This window comes from Mytilus galloprovincialis, chromosome 1 (genome assembly GCF_965363235.1).
Source record: "Mytilus galloprovincialis chromosome 1, xbMytGall1.hap1.1, whole genome shotgun sequence".
Taxonomy (NCBI): domain Eukaryota; kingdom Metazoa; phylum Mollusca; class Bivalvia; order Mytilida; family Mytilidae; genus Mytilus; species Mytilus galloprovincialis.
In genome coordinates this window covers 108,406,375-108,420,200 of record NC_134838.1, presented here as the reverse complement: position 1 = coordinate 108,420,200, position 13,826 = coordinate 108,406,375, and the positions used below count along the sequence as shown (strand labels likewise).

General features: G+C 32.9%; 1 protein-coding gene across 1 annotated transcript; it reads right to left on the bottom strand.

Moving 5' to 3' along the window:
• Positions 1 to 423: 423 nt before the first annotated feature.
• On the bottom strand, positions 424 to 10,476 carry LOC143064718 (F-box only protein 32-like). Its single transcript, XM_076237805.1, has 8 exons — positions 10,357 to 10,476; positions 9,700 to 9,757; positions 9,204 to 9,296; positions 8,727 to 8,820; positions 7,825 to 7,994; positions 4,340 to 4,599; positions 3,739 to 3,841; positions 424 to 438 (listed from the first exon to the last, which is right to left on the bottom strand). The coding sequence occupies exons 1-8, from the start codon at positions 10,359 to 10,361 to the stop codon at positions 424 to 426; spliced, it is 798 nt and encodes a 265-aa protein (XP_076093920.1). The 5' UTR covers positions 10,362 to 10,476.
• Between the last annotated feature and the right edge of the window lie 3,350 nt (positions 10,477 to 13,826).

The following is a 13,826-nucleotide window of genomic DNA, read 5'->3' as shown; positions in this document are numbered from 1 at the left end:
CATAGATTTGATTTCCAATAGTTATAATGGTGAAATATAATCTCTTTGTTTTTGTGTAACCATGGCAACAATCAGCATTTATTTAATACCAAATATTGCAAAATAGGGGGTTGAACATGTCACACAAAGGTCTCAAAAATTTAGTCCAAAGGAAAATTTCAATCAATTAGAGTGATACCTTTCCTGAAACCATAGACATATATATCTATCAAGAGGTAAACATAAATCATATGCATTTCCGCTGGTTTTTCCATAAAATTAAATTAAAAAGATCGAGCGTCAAATCTTTGTGGAAAAACAATACAAATTTCTAAATCTATGGCTGTACGGATTGGAAAATATGGTCAGTCAAACTGAAAAATGGCTTATAAAACATGCTACAAACAAACCAAATGTTCATATAAACCCACTAGGAAGTCTATATTATACTTCAACAATCTAAAAATCAATTTAATTGTACAAAAACTTTCATATTTAGAAAATTCACCATGGCCATAATACGAAACTAAACTTGTAACTGTGAATTGGTATACATGAAGCTGTCTCTTAAGTGAGCAATCATTTAACTACAAAAAGGGGGTAGAAGTTCAATGTTTGTTTGCTGAAACATATAAATGAACCAAAATTTAAAAATTGAATAAAAACAAGACTATATAGCAGAGGTTACGGACTCAAGTTGGGACAGGTGCAACAAATGCGGCAGTGTTAAACATGTTTTGGGATATCTCAAGGCCCCCTATACGTCTAACCAATGTAGTTATTTCTGGCTTCTATTTGTAATGTATCCAAAACTTTAAAAGGAAGGGTCACTTCTTACCCAGCTAAAACCCTGGTCAGTCCTATGATGAAAATAATTCAGATGTATATGGAATGTTTGACAAGTTACATTGACCCAGAGTACCTGAATGGAATGGTGAAAAATGAAGTACCTTTTCAATTTGCAATCCGTAAAATAACTGAACAGTGTGGCCTGGTAGAAGAGGCCGAAAAATGAGGACTTGGTTCTCAAATGATGTCAAATTTGCTAGTCTAAGACTTCGGAAATGTAAAGATGGACCAAGGCTTTTTTTTTTATATCACCTCAGAGTTCATAATCGGGACTTGGAGATGAAAGAGTGCTTCAACTTGTGACACCTTACATGTTACTTTCTGATTTATACACTGGTTTTGATGATTTAAAATAAAAATCAATAAACTTTCGTAATTCCTTTTAATAAAATCATGTAAGCAAAGAGTCGTATGAATACCCTGAGATGTTACCATAATTTATGAGAGCCCCCGCCATAAAAAAAAAAATGTTTGTGCTCTATAGTATTCACTCATTCTTTTTGTTTGTTACACTTTCCTACGTCATGACGATAACCCAAGTTTGCTACGACTGATTGACATACAACATTTACTCAACAATACACATAACCAGAAGAAGCCTCCCTTTTGCTGTTTGAAGCATTTTTGATTATTCATGATAAAGTCATTTTTCTTGGAGTCAATCACTCCGTCTGCTTTTCCATCCGTTCAATTGTCTGTCCATGTGTCAATAAAAAAATATGGTACTTGCGTGTGTATTCTGAAAATTAGTCAGCTTTATAAAAGATTCCTTATAAAGCTTGGCATTTCTGCGACTTTGTACAGTGGTATTCAAACTTTTGAATACATTGAAGATATGCACTTCAGAGGCGGATTTAGGGGGCAGGGGACCGGGTTGCTTATATAGCGAATCACTGAAGCGTGACTGGAGCGGGCCCCCTCTTAGGCAGTCATTGGGCCCTCACTTATGAAAATTTCTGGATCCGCCAGTGCACTTCCCCTTTTCATTGCTTTTGGGTTCGTTTGGAAAAAAGGGTAAATTAAAGTTGCTGTTAACTGTTCTCAGTATTTAAAATTTGTTGTTAACTGTTTTTACCAATTGCGCCCCCCCCCCCCACCCCCTCCCCTCCAATATAATTATGCATTAGACAAAATGCATAAGATAGAAATACCATTCGCTTGACAGCATTTAAGATGTATATAGATATAGGAAGATGTGGTGTGAGTGCCAATGAGACAACTCTCCATACAAATAACAATTTAAAAAGTAAACCATTATAGGTTAAAGTACGGCCTTCAACACGGAGCCTTAGCTCACACCGAACAACAAGCTATAAAGGGCCCCAAAATTACTAGTGTAAAACCATTCAAACGGGAAAACCAACGGTCTAATCTATATAAACAAAACGAGAAACGAGAAACACGTATATATTACATAAACAAACGACAACTACTGTACATCAGATTCCTGACTTAGGACAGGTGCAAACATTTGCAGCGGGATTAAACGTTTTAATGGATCCAAACCTTCTCCCTTTTTCTGAAACAATAGCATAACATCACAACAAAGAAAAACATACGATAAAATATCAATTGGCAGACTTAACTCAATCAAAAAACGTATGATTAAACAATGAACGAATAAATTTGATCTGCGATATCTGAATACAAATGCACAGTTAATTAAATATTAGAGACAAACATTCATATATACACATTATATATTTTCAAAAAGAAACTGAGAAGAAAATTAATTTGAATGCAATTCACGATTTATTTCTCGATCCTTACTTTTACAAATGAATCATTTCAGAAATTAAATAATCAAACAGTGTATTTAACCCAGCACATACTTTATGTGTCTGTCCAAAATATCGATCCTGTGGTTCGGTGCACGTTGTCGTTGGTTCATCTTTATCAAATTTGTTGTTTTTCATAAATTGTTTTGTTATGCCGTTAGTTTTCTTGTTGAATCCTTCCACATTTTTCGGTCGGTGCTTTTTAAAGCCGACTATAAGGTACGAGTTTTCGTTGTTGAAGGTCGTACGATAGCATATAATTGATTACATACACTTTATTTGATCCTGATGGATAGATATCTTATTTGCTATCATACCACATCTCCACTGCCTGGTTTTATCTAAAAAAAAACAAAAAAAAACTAGCACCAACAAAAGATGAATGGGCGGTTTATTTTATTGAACTTACAAAATTTCACTCTAACAACAAATAAGACAACAGTCGTTTAAGTATAACGATATATGAATGTATTTAGGATAATATGGTTGAAAAAAAACTTTTTGTACAAAGTCGAATAGCGGGACGCAACGACGACTTATGAACGGAATTAACGGCATATATTTAATAATGTTTGATAAGTAAGTCATTTTGTATATTTGTAAGCCTGTAAAGCTTTGATATCAACAAAATATCGTCACTCGATATTATCTAAACAGTGATTAATTTCCTCTTAAAATTATAATATATTGCAAGACGCCGTACAGGCAAAAGTTGTTATTTTGCAATTCGCCGTACAACGACCTGCAATTCGCCGTACAATGATCAAACAATGTTTTTGTCCGTATTCTTTAAAAAACATCTTTTTGACAACAAATTTCAGTAAATATGATGCCACACTCTAATAATCTAAAAACGTGTCTGGAAAAATAATGAAAAACAGTTCAATATCGTGAGAATGGGGCGACAGAGGACGATCGACCTCAAAATTTTCCGGTACTAAGTGGCAAGTTTTGGAGTATAACACAAAATCTTGTATTAATTTTGTACTTATCGGCCTAATAATCTAAAGAATTATATATCAGAAAATCAATTCTGAAGCGGCACCCTCATCAAATGAGTGGAAAAGTTTTAAATTGAATGAATTCTTAACTTGTTTACTTTTTTTTCTATTTCTCTCCGCTTCGTTAGTACCCAATTTCCGGTGGCGATGATACACAGTGAATATAACTTCCTACAATTATCACACAAAACAACCTCGTCTCCATACACTTCAGTAAATGTTAATTTGAATTGCCTGTTTGAAAATATAATATTTCTGTAAATAACAGTCTTCATTGAAGCTGGACAAACATGTTATACACATTATAATATCAGGTTCTGTGGTAAATAATGCATGCATATTCAGGATGAGAACAATTTCAACAAAAATGAATTGTGAAGATTCCGTCTCCAAAAGTGGTTAGTTTTGACGATTCATCTTTTAAAGAAATCTTGTGAGCTGCTTTCTCCTGCATGCATAGATGTAGATAGTCAATTGATACAAGCAGATGTATTGTCCTCCTTCCGACTGGAAAAACAATGATTTCGTTTAAATTTACTGGTTCCAATAAAACGCTTGGGTGACCCCCAATAACCTCATACTTTATTTGCTTTTTTTTTTTTTTAACTTTTTTTAATTTGAGCGCCTTTGATAAGTCTTTTGTAGGCAAAACTATGTCTGGCATGCACATTTTTAAACCTGGTTACCTATGAGGAGTTTATTTAATATACATGGAGCTGGATATTTACCTACCTTTTACATAAATGAAACATGTGTGTCCAGTTAGTGTCACTGTAATCCAAGTCGTCAGTTAAAAGTGAAGCAACCTGTTTTTCCGAAAAATGGAGGAAGCATAGCTGTTGCCATAGTAATGAATCTTCACATATGACATTAAGATAGCTACAAGCTTGTCCAAGGTTTAGAATGTCTTTAGGATTTGACAGTTTGGCAATAATGTTGTAAATGCATTCCTTTGGTAGATCTAGAAACATTGGCTTGCCATCTTCTTCTCTCTGAAATTCAATAAGGAATTAGATTGGATTCAATGCTGAAAGTTCTGCTTATTTCATTATAATTGTCCTGTCGTAATTAAAATAGAAATTAACAGATATATAAAATCTGTATTACTTTATAGGAAACATAAGCCTAAAGTGAAGATCCAGTGGCTGATTCAGAGGGGGGCGTAGAGGGCTTGAACCTTTTTTTTTTGTTTTTGTTAAATGATTAATCAGACTAGACTTCGTGAACTTTGCAATTTCCTGTGGACTTAATTTTTATGCGACAATTCATTATTCATAAAGATAATTTTTGCTGGTATTTTCTGACTATGTCAAAAGTAAAATCAGAACTGAAAATACTGAACTCCGAGGAAAATTCAAAATGGAAATTCCTAATCAAATGACAGAACACATCAAACGAATGGACAACAACTGTCATATTCCTGACTTGGTACAGGCATTTTCAACAAATGTAGAAAACGGTGGATTGAATCTGGTTTTATAGCACTTAACCTCTCATTTGCATGACAGTCGCATCAAATGCATGTGATTCGCTATGGTTGAGTTGACCAGTTTGTCGAAAAAACGTAACTCAGTAATTTTGAAATTCAAATTACAGTTACTCATTGCATAGGCTGAGCATGTCAATCATGACACCTTAAAAGCGAAACAGATTGAGCAAGAACGTGTTGACTTCTATTTCACAATTCCACAAAACAGAAAGTTATACTCTATTACGCTCTAATGAAGAAAAAAAATTCCACAGCAATATTATTTACCGAAATTATGTTTAACCCAAAACGCCCTAGTCTATTTTAAAATAACATAGTGATAATGATCCCCAGTAAGTATAAGCTTTTATAAATTAGATAGATTTTAAGTTTAAGGTACGAACCATTTGTTTGAGGAGGCAGTCAGAGATATTTGAGAGAAAAAATCTGAATGATTTTTGCCTTAAACAAAAAATATGGTCGTATCTGGATTGAAAACAGTAATTTTGTCCACTTTTTGCTATTAGAAACGAAAATTTCCAACAGAATTATAAAGCAATAACAGAACATGATGAATAAAAAACGGGTCCTTTTTGGGGCCGGGGGTTTGCATGTCTGACTGCAATGTTATTTGACCGATCTGATATATTGAATACTTTTTTCAAGACCAGACTGAAACCTGTCTGCTGGGTGTGGCCTTTATGTCTCCATTTGTCGACTGTCGTTTATAAATTCGTTGTCATTTCAGACTCATTCGTAGCCTTTGGTTAATTTGGAACCCCTCACTTCCCTTAATATTGTTGGGTTTAACATATCAACAAAACATTTGGATAAAAAAAAGCTTGTTTGTTTTTTTCAACTCGTGTCGGTCGTATCGTAAATTTCATCGAATAGCCCGGCGTATATCTTCTTACAACAAGAAATCTGTGAGGTTATGCCAACTTCAGGTGGAAACCCGGTTGAAATAGAACAAACGAATCGAAGCTTTGTTAGAGAAGGCGATAAATGCTTACTGTAATGTTTACTATAGTAACAAAAACTTTAAAAGTTAATAGAAACAAATAAAATGACAATTTTCTTCTCAATTACGAAGTGTTCTATTTTAAAAACACCATTTGCATAAGGTTTCAATTTATCTATTACATATATATTATAGTAAAGCAGAAAAATTAGATATCTAGTCGACGACATGGGTATCTATCAAGTTGGATGTAGAAAATGCATAACCTCTGATTTTTTTGAAAAAATAACCACGAACGGAGAACATATCAATCTATTAGTTCAGTAATTTTCGTGTCTGCCCTTCCATTATGTGACTCAAGAAAAAATTCTAAAAAATGGGTAACAATTGTATCGAAAAGAGAAAATCGAGTGCACCTTTTTATGTTAGGGCATGTTTGAGTTGAATATTTTGTCTTGAAAACGTACAAAGCAAGAATATTTCATACATCATCTCGCTTCAGATACTATCATTTTTATATATCAAAGCTACAGGTTGACTTTATAACATATAAAAATTAGAGAACTAAAAGATTAAATATATGGGTCAAGTGAAATACCTATATAATGAATCATAAAAACAGAGTAGGTGTGTTCGAATAGCTATTTTTTTTACTAAAAGTACTTGACGACAGTCTTTCAAGTTGGATGATGAAAATGCATATCTTTGAAAAATAATATTTTTTTTGGGTGTGATAACTAAGGTTTATAGTCTTCAACCACTAAAAAAATCTAGTCTGCCCCTCCACAAAATATTTAATTAGAATTTTTTTAAATGTTTATGAATTTTCAAAAATTCCACCTGACAACCGATCAGACAATAGTTTTAAGTTGAATCAATACAGACAATATCATTAACTGATGCTCAATAGCTAGTAGATACATTTGTCTTTTAAAATACAACTGACATAAAGGATCGTAATGGTGCTACGCGGATAAATTTATCGGTTTTCAAGAGCAAAATTGGTAGCGCGTCATCCCTACAATGGCTCACAGGGACCATAGGTTTTTTCAGTATATGGATATGGATAGTAAACTGCACATTGCCAGAAAACGAAAGAAATCGTGATGGCAACGTTAAAAACGTTAATATAGTAATGCAAATAGACAGGAAATAATAAAAAATAAATTAAAAACATTGATTTACAAAATTTTAATCTGCTAACCGAGTCCCTGTGCAATGGCTTCCATTTCTACGATTGTGAAAACTAACTGGCGTAATGGGGAGATAATTTTGACGAAGTAGAATCCTGACTGACTTAACATACAACAAACGAGAATTATTTACTGACACATCAAATATGTATATCAGTACATAGCTTTGAACCCATACTATAATCTTATGATAGACAATTGATAGAGAGAATACAGCATCAAAAATGTCCAACCCTTACACTTGACAGCAACTATAAAATATGCATGCCCAAGTCAGGAACCGTTTAAAAAGTGCATTTTATGCTAAGTTATTTTTTATGTTTTTTAGCCCAAAAAAAGTCAGCAATTTTTAGATGCTGCTTTAAAGCATTTTCTAGACCCAAGAACATCAGAACACACCCGCGAAATCGCGGGCATTCAGGGCGTTTAAAAACTTCGCCCCCCCCCCCTTTCCAAAATCCTGGATCCGCCCCTGCAGATCTATCCAAATATAAGTATCGAAACTATAATGTGGCAATGTTGTTATTTTTGTTCAGCACACCAAGGTAGTTGCAACCCTTTGCCCTCTCCGACCAAGCATAGTAAATATACAAACCGATTTAATTTCATACATGTCCAATCGACATAACAGATTGCTGACTGTCTCCTTATGTTTGTTCCACAACCGCTTACTACCAATTCTATTCCCCTCTCCCTTTTCCAAAGATGACAATGCAGTCCTCAACAGTTTACGTACACAAATAAGATTTGTTTCAGAAGATAAAGCTGAAAATAAAGCAAATTGTTTTAAATGAAAAACCTGCCTCGAACAGTTGGTTTATTTTGGAAAAATAAAAGTGTTAGAACTTGTAATATGTGAAATGCATGGGACTGGAATCTTTCTGGTTTGTTTCGGAAAAGAATAATACTGAATATTACAATCATGCATTCATGAATTCAGCTCAGTTTGCATTGGGAGCCAGTTTTAAATTATTAGAATTATACAATCAGAATAAACGTACCGAAAAATCACCTTTTTTTAAGATTTGGTCGTTCAAAATAATGCAATATCTGTCATGATTTTGTTCAAATGTAAAATTCTTAAAAAGAAATTCGAACTGTGAATTAAGGGAGAGAAAATACCATGTGGCTTTTAAAATGACACAGTGTAATTAAAAAAGAAAGACATTCAGGAGTGTTGTAGCTACTACGGATACTTGTAATTCTGCAATATATTTCTGTGGCTTATTAAAAGCCAGACTCGAAGACTAATAAGACTTTGCTTGTATGGACTCATCATGGCCATCATGAATATAAATGAGATATTTGCGACTGGACATTATTTAATAATGAACGACAATCATTTTATCTTTTATAGTCAAAACGTCACCGGATACAATGAAGGAATTGATTAGATGAGACAACTGGAAGAATCTGAAAAAATTATTGTATGGGGAAAAACAGAAATTGCTTCGGGAAAATATTGATACATGGCAGCAAAATTAAAAGATAGTTTACCTTCAAAAAGCATCTTTTCTATGGCTATAAAAACTTGTTTCTGTGATGTTCCACTGATTTTGTTCAGCCCAACTGTTAACAATGATCTGTAAAACTACAATATGGAATAATTAAAAATACAAGTGTGTTAAATAACGTTTTTTTTTTGTTTGTGTAATAAAGGTTCTACATGGGTTAAAAGTCGACTAACAACTTTTGTTGAGATGATAATCTAATTGGATATTGCATTATTCTTTCGTTGTTGTTTCTCTTGTCAATACTATATATATTCACGCAAATCAGGGCTATATTTCCCTCTGCAGCTTCATAGTATACTGGGGTGGTTTTTTTTTTAAATTATATATGTGGTTGTTCAAGTCTCTTTTGGAGAAACTGGAACCTTGTGATTTTTTATTGAAATAAGGCAGACGAGCTCATGGACTCATGAAAAAACACAAGGAAACGATAAGACTTTGAAATGTACATTGGTGTACTTACATCAGAGCAGTAACGAAATCCACTTATACTTAAGGCCACTTTCTCAACTTCTAACTTTTGTAAAGTTTCACTCAAACTTATAGTTATTCGCCGCTGAAATAAAGAAAAAAAATATGTAAATGTCTGATAACATGCAACATGAAGGAAAATCTATTGCATCAAAATGTATATGTAAAGAACCCCTTTACAGCCCTTTACACATGAAATCATTCCAATGTATTGATAATGAAAACCTGAACAAATGAAATGGTCTTATGATCTCTTATGGAACCCAATATTAGTCATATCCAATTTAAAGTGTAGCTTGAAATTGCAGAAGATCAGGCACAGCAAAATCTTAGTGTGCTTGGAAAATATATTATTATCAATCTGAATAAAATTTTATCCATATTAACTCGCGTGCTCGTATACATAGGCATCATAGGAGTATACCGAAATCAGAGAACTATGTTTTAATTAGATTGACCAATCATGCTTTGCTTTTCCAATACTATACCTCTTTCCCAGTGCCTTGAATTTGATGAATACAGGGCTGCCATTTATCTTCATCTGCACTACAAAAGATAACATGCATTTAGAATCAAAGCAACAAAAACAAAAAAAACCAGCTGCGTTAAAATTAATACTAATGGTACCACAAACTGAGTAAAGATCAATATTTTATTTTGTAAACTCTTAAAAGTGTTTTAAAAGTGAAAGACTTAATTTACATAGCAATAATCTTTGTAAATTGTCATTAGTTACATAGAGCTCCATTAAAACGCAAGTTGAATTTACATTCCTACAAACCTTGCAGAATTATTTTGCCGGTTTAAATTTTGCATATTCGAATAAAAACCCTATATGTTTTGAATGACACAGCCTGTACTCGTTCAGTGGCGCATATAAGAGTCCTTATGACAAAGCAAATATGATAAATGCATATAGATAAAATAAAACTGATCATGTATTTAAAATGAACAGTGCATTGATTGCTTCAGCTCTTGAGAGGTTCTCGAATATTTTTTAAATTTCTCTTTTTCGTTAATAATTGCATGTCAAAAAAAATGTTGGTTTATATAAAATTTTCTTTATCAATTTAAAACCAGAGAATATAATTACCTATATTTTAATATACTTGAAATAAAATAAAATAAAATTAATTTGAACTTACGACATTTCTTCTGGAGCAAAAAGTTTCTGACTATATATCCTTTCAAGTTGCTGTGATAATTCATACAGGTATAAGCTGTTGGTAAAGTCTATTTTAAAACATTACAGGTAGGTCTATAAAATATGATTAGATTGAATGCTACTTTCGTTTTACGCAAATACCATATATGGCAATTTAGTTGTTTACAATACCATATTTGTCTATAAACCAGTATAGCTCGATCGGCGTTTTAACTTCAACAGACTCAAGTTGTCAAGAACGGGTCAATATATGTAGCGTCTCAGAGATAATTTTAAGTCTTTTAATCCTATACTTAATGAATACCTGGGTACCAATAATAAATTGCCAATATCATGTTTTAATGAGTGTTACCTCTTTATATATATAGAGAGCCCGAGAAATTCAAATATAGAGCTTAAAATGTGCATGTTTTATCTTCTTTGTCCCTCACAGTGAACTCAGTATCGCCTTTATATATATGCTACGGAGTATAAGTGTAGATGTCTAGTTCGCCGAACTAGTATACACGGTTTCTGGACCCGGTGCGGGATTCTCTCGTAGCAGATATATTTTTATATAGGTCTTGAAAAGCCCCAAGATGAATGAAACAGCTATAGACAATGCTGCTTTTAACACTCTTTTTGTGTATTTAATTTTTAATATATAATTCTGTGCATCTCTTGAAAAGACACTTTTTGTTGTGTTTATTTATTTATCTAAATTGAAAACTACGTTAATTCAAACATATGATTGCGTTGGATAAAAACCGCAATTTTTATACGTGTGCATGAAAAACAAACCAGATGCTCCGCAGGGCGCAGCTATATACGACCGCAGAGGTTGAACCCTGAACAGTTGGGGCCAGTATGGACACAACATTTAAGCTGGATTCAGCTCTAAATTTGGATTGTGATTAAATAGTTGACACAGCATAGGTTTCTGACACAGAATGAATGTGGTCTAATGAACTTAAAATATTTTTTTTGCCTTTGAGCAATTCACTATGCTGTTGAATATTAATCCTCTCAAAAAAATGTTTGAAGAAATTTTCTTTTTATTTATGAAATCTGAAATGAGAAAAATTTAACCCCCATTTGTTTTCACATCCCCCTTTCCCTTTTTCCAAAACTGACCTCAATTCAAATTTCTAATGGAGTTTGCAACAATAACTACTCATTTAAATACATCATAAAATATTAAAATGTAAAATAAAGTGCTTGTTATCACTGAATGGTAAAGATTGTTTTAATTCATCAGTTGGTAGAAAAAGTGAATATACATTGTATATTGTATAAAACAATGATTTAAGTTGATTCAACTACTATTCTGAACAAAGAAAGATAACTCTAATTGAAATATTAATTATATATATTGTATAAAACAAAGATTTAAGTTGATTCAACTACTATTCTGGACAAAGAAAGATAACTCCAATTGAAATTGCAATTAGATATTTCTTGCTATTGCGCAATACTGAGTAATTGAAAATATTTGCTATTGCACAATACTGTGCAATTGGAGATTTCTTGCTATTGCACAATACTGTGCAATTGAAAATTTCTTGCTATTGCACAACACTGTGCAATTGAAGATTTCTTGCTATTGCTGAATACTGCGCAATTGAAAATTTCTTGCAATTGCACAATACTTAATATAATAATTTTGGATCCCGATTTGAACCAACTTAAAAACTGGGCCCATAATCAAAAATCTAAGTACATGTTAAGATTCAGCATATCAAAAAAGCCCAAGAATTCAATTTTTGTTAAAATCAAACTTAGTTTAATTTTGGACCCTTTGGACTTTAATGTAGACCAATTTGATAACGGGACCAAAAATTTAAAATCTACATACACAGTTAGATTTGGCATATCAAAGAACCCCAATTATTCAATTTTTGATGAAATCAAACAAAGTTTAATTTTGGACCCCGATTTGGACCAACTTGAAAACTGGGCCAATAATAAAAAAATCTGAGTACATTTTTAGATTCAGCATATCAAAGAACCCCAAGGATTCAATTTTTGTTAAAATCAAACTAAGTTTAATTTTGGACCCTTTGGACCTTAATGTAGACCAATTTGAAAACGGGACCAAAAATTAAGAATCTACATACACAGTTAGATTCGGCATATCAAAGAACCCCAATTATTCAATTTTTGATGAAATCAAACAAAGTTCAATTTTGGACCCTTTGGGCCCCTTATTCCTGAACAGTTGGGACCAAAACTCCCAAAATCAAACCCAACCTTCCTTTTATGGTCATAAACCTTGTGTTTAAATTTCATAGATTTCTATTTACTTATACTAAAGTTATTGTGCGAAAACCAAGAATAATGCTTATTTAGGCCCTTTTTTGGCCCCTAATTCCTAAACTGTAGGAAACAGAACTCCCAAAATCAATCCCAACCTTCCTTTTGTGGTCATAAACCTTGTGTCAAAATTTCATTGATTTCTATTCACTTTTACTAAAGTTAGAGTGCGAAAACTAAAAGTATTCGGACGACGACGACGACGACGACGCCAACGTGATAGCAATATACGACGAAATATTAAAATTTTTGCGGTCGTATAAAAACTAGTACATGTAAATTAAGCAAACATTTCAAAGTCGTTACACCACGACTTGAGGGGACAGGGCCAAATAACCTCCACGGAAATGAGATATGCAAATGCGTATACAACTGCATACTAAATATCATTGACCTACCTACCACTGATGCAACGGTTCACCCGATGATAAACTAGACCTTATCACAAATTAATACATTGTTGACGCCACCGTCGACGCCAGAAACAGCAAGCGAGACAAAAAACAGCTGAAAGGTGCTTAACTCATCAAAATCGATACAGAGCACACACAAATCCTTATCTAACAAGTACACAGAAAGACACAACGTACAGATTTGAGAGTGCTCAGTATATCTATCTTTTTTTTAATACAGAAGTAATAGGCTTTCTATGAAGTTGCAGCTAACAAATTTGCGCTAACATATTTCAAAGATTATTTGATAAAAAATAAAAAATAAATAAAAACTACTGTATGATAAGTTTGTGGAAGTGTAGAGAATAGAAAAATCCCAACTAGCAACCGAATTGAATGGACCATCAAAAGTACGTTATTTATTTTAAATATCTATAGAAAGAAAATATATGCGTTCATAAGATTATAAGTTCAGGGGAAAAGTTAAAATGAAAGAAGTTACACTTGCTTACAGACGTTTAATCGTTAGGCTTTTTCAGATCACTAAGATGTTTAATAACAACGTTATGTATAAACTGCTATTATTATATGTCGTGTAAATAAATCCAAGAACACATCAAATAAGTGAAAATATAAAAAAAAATTATGCATTATCAAAAGACTTTTTAATAAACAAAAATGGTACATACAAAACGGAAAGAAGGGGTGCATACCCCAAGCGCCTTTGTGGTAGAACACAAACTGCAAACTCTTCCGGGGCGCCTTA